This window comes from Cinclus cinclus, chromosome 3, assembly GCF_963662255.1.
Source record: "Cinclus cinclus chromosome 3, bCinCin1.1, whole genome shotgun sequence".
NCBI lineage: Eukaryota > Metazoa > Chordata > Aves > Passeriformes > Cinclidae > Cinclus > Cinclus cinclus.
Window position 1 is genome coordinate 100,296,860 of NC_085048.1, and position 15,952 is coordinate 100,312,811.

Sequence of the window (15,952 nt, forward strand, 5' to 3'; positions counted from 1 at the left end):
AAAAAACCAAAAAAAACCAGATGCAACTATATGAGCCTCAATCCCCTTGAATAGTCACAGTTCCTTATGCAGTGGAGACACAGGGGAGCGTGGGTGAGCTTCAGAGCACCTGGCAGGAAAGGCAAGTAGACAAATCCTCTGGTTGGAGGTCAACCGACCCATTTCTCCCATGCATCCTCTTGTCACTGAGTACATGGATGCATATTCCCAAATGTGGCCACCACCGCTGACTGAATGCTCCTTCCCCTTGTACCTCACCAAACTTGTTCAGCCACACCCCTGCTCAGAAGGGTATCAAATATCCTGTGGCTTGTCCGGGTGGTTTTCTACTTACAAGAGCTGGGCTGGCAAGGTGTTCCTTCTGTGGGAAGGTAGAGGAGCAGCTGAGTCCTCAACTGAATTCTTTATCCTGGCTTTTCTTCCTTGAACTGTCCTTTCTCCTGGACCTCACCATATTTTTGCTCTTGCAAAGTGCAGCTCCCCAGTATGGAGTATCTTGCTCAGACCCTTCATTAAAGCAACACCAATTAAATTAGCTGCCCTAGAGATCTGATGAAAACTTGGAAAATGCTAAAAATATTTAAAAGGGAAAAAAACGCAACTATTGACAGTGGTAAATGTGCCTTAATTAAAACCTTGGAATGCACAATTCAAACACACTCCAGTCATCCTCCAACTCCCTGCAAAAGTTAATGAAATTTGTTTTTCTTACAGTCCCCCACTGATCCACAAACTACGAAAAAGGAGTCAGAACTAAAAATGAAATGTTGTGAGTGCAGGGCTACATACTGATTGCATTTACAGGAGTATAAGTACAACGGGATCCCTTGCAGATCCTGCTGGAGTTGTTCCAGGAAGCATAGTAGCAGCTTCTGAGTTGTGCTGCAGGGACAAATGTCAGGCCATAAATAACTGAAGCAAAAAGTGATGATGAAGAAGTTCACCTCATTTTCCAAATGAAAATCAAATATCAAGTATGGTGGCTTTTCTGTTTCTTCAGTCCAAAGGAGAATATAATTACATCCTTGATTTATGAATAATAGAGGTTTGGTTGAGTTTTTTTACTTTAATCTATAGAGTCCCCAGAGTTGCCCTGTTGCCAAAGCCTCTTGTAACTCAGGCCAACAGTGAAAGAGAAAATGTAACAACCCTGCAAATTCCCTTGCAGAAAACAGAGCAGACTTGGTACCCCAAGGCTTGCAATAAACATCCCCACAAAAAAAGAAAACAAAAAAAAACAAACAACAACAACAAAAGCCACACAAGAGTTCTTCATGTTTGCAAATCTTTCAAGATCCATGCAATCCATCTTAATGCAGAAAGATCACAAGTTTGATTTAGACTAGGTCAGGACTAGCTATTTGCTTAAAGCAAATGCTCTGTTTACCCTGGGATAATCTTTGAGTGTTTCTGTGCCCACTTACACTCATCCTCTCCCTGTTCAGGATGCCTGCTCACACGCTGGGAAATTCAGTGAGTGAAATCTGCTCCACAAAGTGCCCCACATGCCCTGGGCTGTGTACAGGAGATCTACACATGCTTTCCAGGGAAAGAAGATGAAATTCCTATCAGTGACCCTCAGGAAGCTTCAATGATAAGAGTATCTGATTCATTTTCTGGGGCTAGATGTCAGACAAAACATCATGCTCCTCCACTTCTGCAGATGGATTTGGGGGCACAGAGCAGTATCCCAGGAAGTGACACCTGCTTGGAATGAAACATTGCAAAGGGACAACCATCACAGTCTCCAGCCACTGGTTTATTCCACAGCACAAAATTTTTTTCTAGGAAAAATAACAGGTATATGTCCTTGTGGCCTTAGAGGAGTTTGATACTGTTTGGCTCTTACTGGGGAGAGGGGAGAGATTTTGGTGGGGTTTTTGGTGTCACGTTCTTTGTGGCTTTTACAAAATACCACTTAGCACTATTAATTCTACTGCTCATTAGTGAGCACTCTGTTACTTCCTAGGAGTAAAGAACTAGAGAAACTTCCTCAACAAAATCATAAAAGGGGCACTAAAAAAAGGAAAAGTTGATGTGGAAGAGCTATAAATTTTCCATTTTTATGGGAAGAAGGGGCAAGGGAAGAAGACAGGAAAAATGTGTCACCTGAAGACACATGCTGCTTTTTTGAAATTAAAGTCTGGCTTTATTATAGAATCATAGACTGGTTTGGGATGAAAGGGACTTTAAATGTCACCCAGTTCCAACCCCCTGCAATGGGCAGGGACACTTTCTACTACCAGGACAGGTTGCTCAAAGCCCTGTCCAGCCTGACCTTGAACACTTCCAGGCATGGTGCATTCACAATGCCCCTGGGCAACTTGTGCCAATGCCTTACCACCCTCACAGTAAAGAATTTCTTCCCAATATCTAATCTAAAATTGCCTTCTGTCAGTTCAAAGCCATTTCCTGTGGATCTGTCACTATATCAAAAATCCCTCTCCTAGCTGTCTTTTAGACCCCCTTTAGGTACTTGAAGGCTGCTATAAGGTACTCTAAACATTTTGGCCATGTTCGCTGATTTTCTAAAGATGCCAGCAAAGGGATTTTTAGTTGTTTTGACCCCTTGAGAATATCCTGTTGGTATTTCTCCCATGCCTCTATCTTGGAGTAAATGAAAACCCATAAGTCCTTTTAAGTCTCATCAAGTAAGTTTTGGGGTCCCAACCACCTCTTTCTTGCATGTTAGAGGACCTGACTATAGGCTAAGAAAGATACTTGCCAGAACTTGTCAGTGAGGTTGCAAATGTAGAGAACAGCTCTTCAGGAGAAAGGGGGGAGGTGAAGACACATGATGGCGTCCCTACCTGTGTCACAGTCATGGGTCAGGCTACCATGAGAGCTCAAAAAAAATGAAAGGAGGGAGAGTAATTAAAATCCCCTCAATATAGTCCTTCTCATTCTGTGTCAATGTTTTCCATAGGCTTAGCAGTGGCATAGGATTCAGCAGCCTATGCAAGAAGGACTGATGACAAGTGTGACACACCATGCTTGCCACATTCTTTCTCTGTGGGACATTTCAAAAGAGGATTTATCTAATCCCTTCCTACAACAAAACTTTAAGAATATTTTCCTCCAGCCCTTTTTACACCACCCATAGTGCCCTGCATTAGGACTTTACCTGAGGCTATAGGATGCCTCTGTTCAAAAAGGGGCAATGCTGGGGCAAAGTGAAAGGCAGCCATTACCTTCCTGCTCACCTGAAACAAATGTACACACACACACAGAGTGAGATCCACCCCTCTCAGCCCTTCAGTGAGACAACACCTCATCTCCCACTCTCCCAAATCAGACATCTGGTTATTTCAGCTGCACCACAAAGTCTGGCAACTAAACCCTTTCCCTGATCTTTCACACTTCTCAGCATGGGCCAGCACTGCCTACAGAGGATCTTCTGGAAACCAAGAATGTGCACTGGAGAATCCAACCACAGAGCTGAAAAGCTCTGCAAGCCAGAGAGACAAAGTACCCCTCTTCCCCTGTTTCTCTTCTTTCTGGATATCACCTAGAAAAAACTCATCTTCTCTAATGCAGCCCTTTCCTGTTGTTATAACACCTTTTATAAATGTAGGGTGTTATGTTCTCCTCTACCACCAAACCCAAAATGTTTTCCCTACTGGTTTTGTTCCATAGCCCCCCTTGGGTAGGTACCCCTAAAACTTCCCCATCTCCCTCACCCAAACCCCACATCTCCACATCAGGGGAAGCAAGACACTGGACCCATCATCTCTGGCAGGTGTCCACACACAGATGCACATATGCAAGCCAAAAGCCACATCCCCTGGGCTCATTGCCTATTTCTTAGGTATGAAGTTTCCCCATGATCTTTAAAGCACATGACTGTAACTCTCCTCACCCCCACAATCCTTTCCAGTGTTGTATCACATGTACCAGTCCATGCTTCTGCCCAATCCTTGAGGATCACAAAGCAAAAGTCCATGTCTCATGCAAGACTGGTGCTGCTATCACCAAGCCACAGCTTTGTGGCTGGGCTTCGAGGTATGTGGTCATCAGCAGGAGACAAAGTTTGCCTCAGAGCTGTGATGATTCGGGGGTTTTAGGGTGTTTTTTTTTCTTCCCCACCAGCTAATAAGAGCACTCACAGAGGCACTTCTTCTCTGGCAGGAAGCAGGGCAGTTGCTCCTCTGGCTGTCAGGGTCCTTTTCTGATGTGGTGGAGATGGCAGTGAACTTCTCCTGCAGCTTCACTGCACTTTGCTGTTTGGCACTCTGGAGCTTCACTGGGACTTCAGGTGGTAAGAATGGAAAATTATTTCTGTTTTCCTTGTGTTTTAGGTTCTGTGAGTGCTGGTATGTAATGCTCTGACAAATAACAGCATTTCTCCAACTGCTGCCTATGCTGGCTCAGCACTGCAGGGTTCAGGCTGAAGCTGAAAACACAACTGCTGAAAGACTTTCTCCTTGTTTAGTGAACCATGTTATCCAGGGATATAATTTAGGGGGTTTAAAGTCAATTTATAGTTTTAACTCATTTGTCAGTGTTTAAACTCTGCATGACCTTGATTATTAAATCTAAAGACTGTGGGTAACAATCTGACTGCTAAGTAGAGATGGACACTTGAGTGCCGATTAGCTGACTTTTAATGAAGCATTAACCTGTTTCATTTCTTTCTTTGCTGAGTAAGGGAACTCTCTTGATTGCAGCTGGCCTTAAATCTTTAGAATGGGAGCTGCAGACATGAGTGTTTTTCTCTGAAGATTTCGGTTCAGTATTACTGAATATATTTCAGTATTACTTTACCATACACAGAAAAAACTCAAAGATGGTGTTTGGTTACGCAGTAGCTTTTTGTTTCTGCTGTGGTTTCCTTTGGGGGCTCCAGAGGCATGCAGGAACTCTGCCACATCTTAAATGTAAAGATAAAGCCCTAGCCTTGCTAGAGGGAGGAAGTTTTTAAAGGAGGGAGTAGTGGGGAGGAGATTATCAAAGCATCTGGTGAAAAAAAAAAAGTCAACTTGTTGCAATTTGCTTATTTGTTTCACTGCAGCCTGGGAGGGAGCATCCACAGAATGGCTCTCTCATTCTGCAGGAACACAAGGTCCCCAAAACAATCCTCGAGAAGGAAAGCACAAGAGAGAGCCTCTTAATACAACATTCAGCTCATATCTGCAAGAACAGCCCTCGTTTGCTCAATAACAGTTGGTTGCCTGTTAATTTTGAGCAAGAAAAGGCTCTAACCCTAATATTGCCCAACAGAAGGAACAGGAGGAGGTATGGCTTTTCCACCTCTCTCTTTACATTTCCAAATCTAGGAACAAGGATGGGTTCTGAATATGAATGCTCTGCTCCAAAGCATCTCTCACTAGAGCAGCAAGAGTTGGCTACTCAGATTGTGAGATCACACAGTCATGGCCCCTGAGTACTGTACGTGCCTGGCCAAGTTATGCTGTGCCTCTGCTCCTGCACAGGCCTGGATGTTTCAGGAATGCTGGTATGCCTAGAGCCCTGCACTGCTATTTGACCCACTGAGCCAAGTCTGCCTTGTGTCTGTAATGGGGCCATCACCTTACACAAATTCAGATTTTTAGGTAATGGCACTTAAGCCAAGCCAGGGATGAAGCAGACAGAAAAGGCTGCAGAGAGAAAATTAGAATTACAGGTACCTCACACCAGAGAGTCTTTGGGGTTTGGAAATAACTACAAACTATTCCAAACAGTAAAAGTAATTTCAGACCAGTGTGTACCATGCAGTGACCACCTTGAATGGGAATGAAAGCACACAAAGTAAACCAAATCCTTGTCTTAAGGATTCCCCAGAGGAAAATGATAGGATAAACATCTCCCATTAAGGGCTCAGTAGATTTTATACCCACTTTGCTCTGGTATGAGTAATTTTCAACCAAGTTGCAACAGGTGAAAGAGGTAAAATGCCCAGTACCCCTTGGTGAAAGCTGGGTGAAAATATAACCTATAACCTATCCCCTGCTTACGAGACATGGTATATTGAGTCTACCTGTCTACAACACCTGTCGAGTTTGCTCACCTCTCCAGGTGGTGTATTTCAGAGGCCTGGCCCTGTGTGACACTGCTGGATCTCCCAGGCACTGGAATCAGGAACAAGGGCTCTTGGACTCCTGACTCTTTGTTTGAATAATACACGTAATAGTTTTCTTCCCATCCACACAGTGTGATTTCAGTCACACTCATTCACCCCATGCCTATAAAAGTTACCACCATGACTCGAGGTGTTGAGGGCTCTCAAAAACCACAAAAGGACATTGTGTTAAGATTGAAAGAGGCTGTGGTTATCACCCCTTCTACAAAGAACAGTGTCTGATGTCAACACCCCACCACTGCCACACTTGACTTTCCAACAGCGTGAGAGCAGATATTCAAGCAAGGTGCTGGGGAGCAGCAAGAAGAGCCCAAGGCAGCGATCTGCTCTCAGCCTGGCAGAATGTCCCAGTTGTTAGGTCAGCTCAGGAAAAAGCTGGTCCCTCTAGCTGTTGGGTTGGTATTGATGGCACAGGAAAAGCATGGCATTTCTGAGTAGGAGGACAGCTGGCCTTGTGGGCAAGCCAAAAGCCCTGCTCTGCCTCAAGCTTCACATTTCTGCCTGTAGACAGGTCCTGAATCACCCTACAGAATCACCTGTGGATGCCAGAGCCTGAAACCCCTGAGTAAAGTTTTACCCATGAGCTGAGCACTGGGTAAGATGTGCCTGTCTGAGAAATGCCTTCAGTCCAAGGCTGAATAATCACAAACTTTTGTGACTCTTGAATCCTACCCTTGCTGCAGTGGGAAAACACCTTCACAGACAATAGTCTTGGGACCTACAAGTGGATGCTGGGCTGTTGGATGAAAAAACACTATGTTTGCCCAGTGCTGGCTGCACAACCAGTGCCAACATAGATCAGAGGCATGGGACAGCAAAGTTCATCACCTCCACCCCAGACACCAAGTCACCTGAAGAACATCTGCTCCTCCATGGCCTGGGTATCTCAGCTCCCACCTGCATGAAAATACAGGGGTCATTAGGTAGTTGGGGTACCATCCAGCAAGAGAGATGGATTTGGACATCCTTGGGTTGAGGAGGGATGTGGACTTGAGTCTCTCCTTGGCAGGTCAAAGTGTAAATCCCTGAGCACTGTCACAAGTGGGAACAGCAATTAACACCCGTGAGAAGGATGTGACAGTATAAGTAGGATGTGCATAAGTAACATGCAAGATAAATGTTTGGCACCTTTCATGCTGATGACGGCATGTAATTCTGGTTTTCTGGTTTGGTTTTTTATTTTTTTTTGTTTTAATAGACTCTGGGTCATCAAGCTGTCTCTGTCTTCTACTTAAGTTTCTCAGTGCGAACTGGCTTAAATATATAGCCTATGCTATGTGCACCTGTATGTGGGTGAGAGCTATATCTGTGAAAAACACAGCAAAGCAGATTTAGTACAACCTCTGTTTGCACAGGCACACGCAGGCTCACTGCCTACACTCCCACAGGGTCATCTCCTGCACTGGCAGGACTTGGCATTAGCAGAGGCTGGATGGCACCTCCTGCAGGACTGGGGATTTTTTCCTCTTCTTTGATTTCAGAAGCGGGAAGATGGAGAGAAAGGGAAATGCAAAAGGGGGTGAAATAATGATATCAACTGTAATCTTCGAGCTTCTTTTAAATGATTGAAAAAATAAGTGGTGCATGGGGAAAGAGCTACACAGGCAAGTAAAATGTACAGTAAATGGCTCCATGAAATGCTATAATGTGAAAGGTTATGGGTTAACCCCACACACTCCCCAATTTCAATTTCCTACACACCTTGCTTCTCCCCTCCATGACTTTGGTAATCATAGAACTGTTTGGGTTGGAAGGGACCTTAAAGTCCACCTACTTCCAAGCCTCCTTCTACAGACAGGGGCACCTTCCACTAGACCAGGTTGCTCAATGCCCCATCTAACCTGGACTTGGAAACTTCCAGGGGCTAAATATATACCAGTGTCTTATCACCCTTCCAGTGAAAAATTTCTTCCTAACGTCTAAATCCTTCTAACATAAAAACCTCAAGGTGCCATCAAAGGTTTAAGGGTGGGTGTGAGGTAAAAACTTATATCTGTAAGATAAGATATGCAAATAAAGAGCAGCAGGACTCTCGAGCCATGGTTTGATATGTTATCAAAACCATACTGCTCTGAGCAACATGATCTATCTTTATAAGCAGATTCAAAATTGGTCCTTCTATAAACTGGGAGTTAGACCAGAGACATTCAAGTAATATTTGTGATACTCTGGGTTCTTCCATGTCATTTTGAGCTCTGCTTTCACTTCTGGCAGCATCTCTTTATGTCACTTAATTTCCTAGGACTATTTCACCATTTCAGACATATAAATGAAAATTATTTTGTAATGGATGTGAGCAGAGACCTTCCGAAGTGCAAATGCATGACAAGTAAGAGGGTTTAGCATTGGTTCAGAGGGCTGAAGCTCACCCTTTCAAGCCCCTGATGTGTTTTATCCTGATACTTTGTGTTGTTTCAGTTACAAATGTGCTACCACCCCACTCAACCATAAGACCTGGCTCCCCTGTCCCAGTGAACACCAACAATCCCGGGGTCCGCAAGGCTGCTCGCTTTGGGGTTTACAGATATAACAACAGCTCCAATGACCTCTTTCTGTTTAAGGAATCACAGATAAAGAAAGCCATGATACAGGTAAGACCAGCAGACTCCTGCCAGTCCTTCAAACCATCCTTTGATTGACCCTGCTATGGCATATCCAAGGCACAACATCCCTGATCTTCCTCAGGACTGCTAAAGTTGTCCCATAAAGCATTGCTACACAGGAGGGCACTGTGTAGGTGACACACAGTTCCCAGGAGTAGCACTTGATTCCCAGCTAAAGTTTTGGCATCTCTTTCCCCTGCCCCCATTTTAAAGGAGGAAACTGCTTTCTCTAGATTGTCAGAGGGCTGAAGTACATGCTTCACGTGGAAATCAAACGCACCGTGTGTGAGAAGAGGGATCACGCCAGCCTGGACAGCTGTCACTTTCAAAGGGAAAAAAACCTGCAACGGGTATGTGTTCAATTCTTTTGGGGTGCCCAGGAACTGCAGGAGATTCTTGGCCATCTCTATTTGTACAATCACTTCTAGACCAGCTCTGCCATGTCTTTATATGTGTACAAGCCTCTCCTCTGCAGAGCCAGCTGGGGTGAGGCCAGGTTATCACCTTTCATGCATCCAGGACCAGTTCCTGTCCACAAGGAGTTGAAACAGACACATCTACCTGGCTCATATTCCTGAGTGACTGAGGAGAGTGTGCAGAAATAGAGTAGGTGCCAAATAGATTTCCTGGGTGGAAGACACTTTACACAGGCTTTCCCATTAGACAGGATTACTTAGCAAACAATATTTTTCCTAGGATAAAGCAGGCAGACAAAAGGATGGTGTTTTCTCCTGCCTCATCACAGCCAGCAATGCTGAGATCAACCAGCAGACACCTGAACTTTCTCACCTATTCCCCTTTTATTCACAGATGCTGAGATGCTATTTTGAGGTCTGGATAACACCTTGGACACACAAAGTACATATCCTTGTTGCCCACTGTGAACAAGACCTTTCCCCATGACAGCTTGACTAACAGGGGATCTACCATCATGAGTTTTTCCTTGTCTGGACTGCTGAGGTCAACACTGAAGTGAGGAACAGAATTTAGCTGTACAGAATTACCACAGAGCTTTTCTCTCAAAGCACATGGTTGTTTTGTCCTTGAGAAAGATACTTAAAAGACAAGGACTGCCTTGACTGAATGTCTTGCTATCCAGCTGTGTATCTGTTTTTCCAAAACTAAACTGCACATGAACACATGTTGTCCTTCATTTGCTATCCATGGCTGAATTTCCAAGCACTCCCAGGAAGCTCTGTTGCACTTCTTCACTGATGAACCTTCACAAAGCCATGATGGAAACAAGTCTAAACCACAGCATGTATGAATACAACACGAGGAAAGCTTTGCAGCAGTGGGATGGTTTACCTGGGTATACATACACAAGTTTTAAGATTTTTCCAGTGCCAGGGAAATGGTCAGACACATCTGTCAGGAAGGCAAGAGGGAGAGCTGTTCTTTTTTTTTAAGACAGAAGTATGGATAAGGATGTCTTGAAACACAGCCCAGAAATGACATAGTCTAATGAATTCTAATCAAAAGCAAAACTACTCTGTGAAAGGCCATTGCTGAAAATGCCAAAGCAAATAAATCTAATCATATTCCCAAAGAATAATTCTGAGGTTAAACAGCATAGTTCCATTCAGGTTAATATACAACATTTGACCTCTGGCAGACCACAGCTTATAGTCAGGTTCAGTACAATGATGGGCTTCTCTAGGTGGACATCTACCATTCCTTCAAGTTTTCAATCTTTGTCCATGGGCTAATTATTGCTTACAGTGGACTAAGGTTCCTATTAGGAAGTATTTGCATAGCTGCTCCCTTAAAACAGCCATAAAGCCTGAGCCCATGATCAGTCATGCACAGACCAGTACTTCTAAGTGGGCAAGGCCCTGACCTAAGTCACAAAGAGCACTTTTTCTCACAAATATTTTTTTCTGAGAATACTTTTTTCTTGCCTTTCTGCAGCAATATTGTAACTCCTATTAGCAGTAATACCCCCACTTTCAGCCCTCATAACATCCATTCAGTCAAAAAAGGCCAGTGAAGGGCTCTAAGCCAAGGTCTGGGGATTTTATGACAGACGATATTAATAGTACAGCTGAGTATCTGCTCCAAGTAATCCCAAAGCTAGGCAAGTCTCAAGTTCTGCTGCAGAAACATCACTTGTGATGAACAGGCAGCCCAGCAGCAGCTCAAATTCAGCATTCAATGCTGGAGAGGCAGCTGTGCTGCATCTTATCTTTGGGAACAGCAGTGTTTTGGCTGGGAAAAAACAAAAACTAAAACAAAACAAAAAACAAACAAAAAACACACCAGAGCTCAAAAAAAAAAAAAACCCACAAAAAAAAAAACCCAAAAAAAACCCCCAGAAAAACCCAAAGCTCCAGAAGGGCCACAAGAGGATGCTACATTCAGCTATCACACAAGACACCACCAACAGCCTAGTGCCAAAGACAAGGACAAAGAAAGTCAACTGTGGTGGCTTGAGCTGTCCACAAAGCAGGAAAACCAAGCCACAACTAAGTTTGCAGAACAAGAGAAGCCAGGAAAGCTGTTCTTTGCATATCAGAGGGGTTAGGAATGTTCGCAATCCCTCTTTCTCCTTCAGATGCATGCTTCACACAATGCCAAGGGCTTCCAACCAGGCTGTCAGCTCTAGACAGTCTAGGCCAGAACAGACTGGGCAGATCCATGTTCCTTCCTTCAGCCAGCAGGACAGCCTGGTGTTCAGGAACAGATGTCATTTACCTCTCACATGCCACCATGGGGGCGAGCAGGCAGCACATTGTCACTTCAGGTCTGTGCAGAGATGCATGCAGACAGTGAGCATGTCACACAACAGTGTCCCTTGTGTGACTCTCCAAGCCCCTGACACACAGTGCTTCATCTCACTCACCCTACCAAGCCAATTCTCCATTTGTCATAGCAACAAAAGTTAAAGCCAGGTGAACTTGGCACCATGCAGGCTGACAAACCCAACAGGCCTTTGCTGTTCTCCCAAGGAAAATGCAGTAGGACTGTTCAGACCTCTATCCAAACAGACAAGCACCTGCTGAGAAAGACAGATCAGCCTTATGTTCAAAGCTGCATCCAAGTGTTCACTGTTACATATAATTCCAGTGTGCTTTACAATAAGAAAGGTTATGGTAACAGAGCTTTCATCAGCACAAAAGAAAGGAGCAGAGCCGCAGTCAACTGAGCTTTCTATTCCTCCAGAGCACTACACTCAGAAAGAATTTGGGTAATTAAAGAGGAGAATACTGCTAGCACTGACCTAAGGAACTGCAACTAAATACCATTTAATCACAATGACAATGCAGCAGTCAAAAAGCCAATGTCTCTGTCTTCTGCATCTTGGCTCCAATTTACACCACGGTTAACAGTTCACCAGTTCACCAGTTCATTCCAAGGGGTTCATACCCTTGCAGACCTTGCTGAATCTCTGACATCTATTTCAAGTTACAATGGAGATTCAAAAATATTTTTAGTAAAGATTCAGGGCATGAGGTGAGAAGGAAAACTTGCTTCTAACAGCCCTGTATGTTGAAGAAAAAAAGGAACAATCCCAGCAGTGACATTAAGAGCTTGTGGGACAACCACAACCTGAGTTTCACCAGAGCTCTGAAGTGGCCAGTGATCCTCAAACAGAGATCTGCATTTGCTCAAATGCTTTACTCTGCAAATATTTCCTCTCATACTTCCACTTTTTAAATTGGAGAAAAACTGCCTGCCACCAAAATATAAAGTATTGCTGACTGACAGACTTCCTGCTCTGCATTCTCTTGACATCAGCAGCTCTATATGAAGGACCTGGAAGTTCTGCCTGCACCAGATGCACCCAGTTCTCACAAACTGACTGACTTTCAGAGCCCACTGACAGCTGGAGGAGTCACAGCTACAAGAAACCAACACAAGGTTTAGCTGGCAGCAGACAGATGAGCAGACACGACAGCTGCTGACTGTGAGGAAAAAGCCTTGCACACACAGCTAACTACAACAGCAACTTATTGCTATATTCTTCAGTCCCTACCTCAAATAAATTAGCAAAAATCAGCTGCCCCTGTGCTCATTCTTTTGCAGTACAGTTTTTAAGCAGGCTAGATGAGCAGGCCAAGTGTCAGCATCATCAGATCCCAGTTGTGATCACCAAGCAGGCAGCCTCAGAAGCTTAAGAGGTCATTATCTCACCTGCAAAGTTTTTCAAGGCATAAAGCAGACACAAATTTAAAGGAATCAGATTTATGTCAAGGCTTTGCAATCACTTTCATAAGATGTTCACACTGAGAAACCAATCTTTGCATAGAAGTGTCGGGGGCACATAAGTTATGTTTCAGCAGATCTAGCACAGAAGTTTGCTCCAGACAAGAAACAGGGCAGTTAACTGTGGAGTAGCATTTTAAATACTTTCAGCAAAATCCTCTCAATACTTGTGCCCTGCAGAAACATCTATTCCATTAACAAGGCAAAACAAAACACATTCTTTAAATGCACATCTGTGGTGTACTCCAGCTCAGTTCCTTTCCTTGGATAGTTTTATTGCAGGGCTTTACATTAAATCGAAAATTTCTCCAAGCCTTTTAGGCCACAGGGCAACATTCTCTCATATGTCATAGTCTCTCCCGAAAGAAACTTGGTTAAGACACGGGAAGCAACCTCAGGCTTCTCTAGGAGTTATTAAGAGAGGACTTCCTCCCTTCTTAAGGGACTAGAGCCCCTTTCTTCTTCCACCAAAAGCTGTGACAAGACCACTGGATACCTCTGTAAATGCTCTTGCATCCAGTAAGACTTTTCACACTAGAGAGGAGCCAGTCTCAGAGCTGCAGAGGTGGCATGTTCCTGCACTTATATCATCAAAAGAGGAGACTGGCTGTTTTTTTTCCAAGCCTGACTTGTTCCAGGTTTCTCCTTGCTCAAGGCAGGTGTCACCATCCATCTAAAATCAACACACCATTGACTCAGCCTCTGTGGAAGTGAAATGAGCCTGTAAAACCAGTCCTCACAGGAGCATCAAGAGGACTTTATGCCAGTTTGTTTATTCCACAGGCATTTTAGTGCTGCTGCTTTACTCTTGCATTTGAGAGCAAATCAAAGATTAGAGATTTTTTTTGTTTCTAGAAAAATACTGTTCTTAAGCACCCCTTATTCTGAATAATGATACCTATAAGTGTCATTCAACTTGTTTCATCTGTGTTTTAGTAAAGATCCCCCCACTTCTGCATAACATGGATGGATTATCAGGATCCAGCACAACACAGGGAATGGGAGCCAGCTAAAATGAAGTGTTAAAGCTCTTATGAGAAATGGAACATCAATGTTGTGGTTAAGCAGCCTGTCAGCATGCAAGGTTTGTTGCTTAGCATTGTGCCACCTACCACAGTTGGGACTTCACAGACTTCAGAGATATTTAATCTCTCAGACTGAATAAAGCCTGTCTGTCCAGCCTGTATAAATAGAGGGAGCTTACAGGGTACAAGTCCAGTCAGTCTGCAGTACCTTTAAAAAAATTAACTACTCTGTCCAAAGGTTACTTGGTGAAACAGTTTGGCAAATAAATCACTAGTGATAACTGTGTACCAAGAGGCAAAGGCTTGCCCCAAGGGTGCCAAAAGCATCAACATAAAAGAATCACCACAGCAGATTTGCTTTATCAACCCCAACTTGGGATCCCATTAACTTTCATATTCCACCAGAAGAGGATAAATAATTGCAAGGGCTGGCAGAGCAGTGCTAACCAGCTGGTACTGAAGCAGTCTGCCCTGGACTGGGTTTTCCCAAAGACAGCAGCCCATCCCTATTCAGAAACAAGTCAGCCTGATTCAGCAGCCTGACAGTAACACAGAACAAGGTGACAGAGGCACTGACAAGGAAAGCAATTTTCATTTGCATAGCCCTCCATTAACAGAAGAACAGAAGGCCAGTGAAATCAGGTGACATTTTTAGCATTATGTTCCCTTTTTCTGGTGCTTTTTGTTATGTATTTATAGCAAATCTCTTTCCTTTCCAAAGGTGACGAAATGCAGCAATTGAATAAGTTTAGGTTCGATTGTCACCCAGTGGCAGAGAAGGAGAGAGCAGCAAAAACTTTGATTCTGAAGTATCAGTGCACTAAATTACATAGCTGCTGAAATAACCCCTCTATTTCTTCAAGATGCAAAACTTCTTATTTAAAATCATAGCATGCTTTGGGTTGGAGGGTACATCAAAGATCATCAGGGACATTTCTCATGAGACTGGGTTGCTCAGAGCCCCATCTAGCCTGGCCTTGAACAGTTCCATGGGTAGGGCATCCACAACTTCTCTGAGTAACATGTTCCAGTCTTCTGCCAGGGACAGAGGTGAGACTGACAAGCTGTAGTTCCCCAGGTCTTCCTTTCTTTGCTTTTTTAAATGTTTTTTTTTTTTTTTTTTCCCCTTTTCTAGCTGGGGGGAGCTTAACTGGACTACCACAACTCCTCAACTATAATATACAATATATAATGGATAGTGGCTTAACCCCTTCATCCATCAGTTCCTTTGGGATCCGTAGATGCATTTAAGCAAGTCATGTGGACCTTCGTGTTCCTAAGATGATCTAAAATGGGATCTCCTAAAGTGGATGATTCTTCAGTCTCCCACACCCTTTTCCTTCTGCAACTTGGGCAGTGTGGCAGGAGCACTTCCTGGTGGAGATGGACAAAAAGTAATTGAGCACCTCAGCCTTTGCCATGTCTCAGGTAATCAGGTCTCCACTTTCCTTCCAGAGAGGGTCCTTTTTCCTAGTATTCCTTTTATCACTAACATACCTGCAGAAGCTTTTCTTGTTACTCTCGATGTTCCTGGCCACAGGGCCAGGGCCAGAATTTAATTCTCATAGGTCTTCATCTCCTCTAATCTGATCCCTGGCTGCTCAGACAATCTCTCTATTGCTGCCAGGCTACAGCTCCTGCTACCCTCCATAGGCCTCCTTTTAGGGTCTGAGCTTGTCCAGAAGCTCCTTGTTCATCTACACAAGGCCTCCTGGCATTTTTGCCTAACTTCCTCTCTACTGGGATGCATCACTCCCAAGTCTGAAGGAGGTAAACCTTGAATATCAACCAGCTTTCTTGGGCCCTTCTTCCCTTCAGGGTTTTATCCCATGGTATTTGACCAAGCAGATCCCGAAGGTGCCAAAGTCTGCCCACCTGAAATCCAGAGCAGCAAGTTCACTCTACACCCTCCTCCCTCCCCTAAGAACTCCACCACCTCATGATCCCTGCAGCCAATACTGCTCTTGAACTGCACATTTGCTCTCATTGTTGGTGAGCATAAGGTCCACAGTAGCCCCCTCCTCCCTGGCTCCTCTATG

The 15,952-nt window shown here is 44.1% G+C and overlaps 1 protein-coding gene across 2 annotated transcripts; it reads left to right on the plus strand.

Moving 5' to 3' along the window:
* Window positions 1-4,116: 4,116 nt before the first annotated feature.
* CST7 (cystatin F) lies at window positions 4,117-9,749 on the plus strand. 2 transcript variants are annotated; one of them, XM_062490562.1, is made up of 4 exons: window positions 4,117-4,258; window positions 8,498-8,670; window positions 8,916-9,032; window positions 9,493-9,749. In XM_062490562.1, the coding sequence occupies exons 1-4, from the start codon at window positions 4,183-4,185 to the stop codon at window positions 9,583-9,585; spliced, it is 459 nt and encodes a 152-aa protein (XP_062346546.1). In that variant the 5' UTR covers window positions 4,117-4,182; the 3' UTR covers window positions 9,586-9,749. The 2 variants fall into 2 exon arrangements, with proteins under 2 accessions (XP_062346546.1, XP_062346547.1); XM_062490563.1 differs by having other exon boundaries at window positions 4,117-4,255.
* Window positions 9,750-15,952: the final 6,203 nt, after the last annotated feature.

What these genes read in the sequence shown, in the direction of transcription:
- CST7 (XM_062490562.1), top strand. Translation starts at nt 4,183, where the DNA reads ATGGCAGTGAACTTCTCCTGCAGCTTCACTGCACTTTGCTGTTTGGCA. An exon ending in CTTCACTGGGACTTCAGGTG is followed by an intron (nt 4,259 to 8,497) that starts GTAAGAATGGAA and finishes GTGTTGTTTCAG; the next exon opens with TTACAAATGTGCTACCACCC. An exon ending in TAAAGAAAGCCATGATACAG is followed by an intron (nt 8,671 to 8,915) that starts GTAAGACCAGCA and finishes TGCTTTCTCTAG; the next exon opens with ATTGTCAGAGGGCTGAAGTA.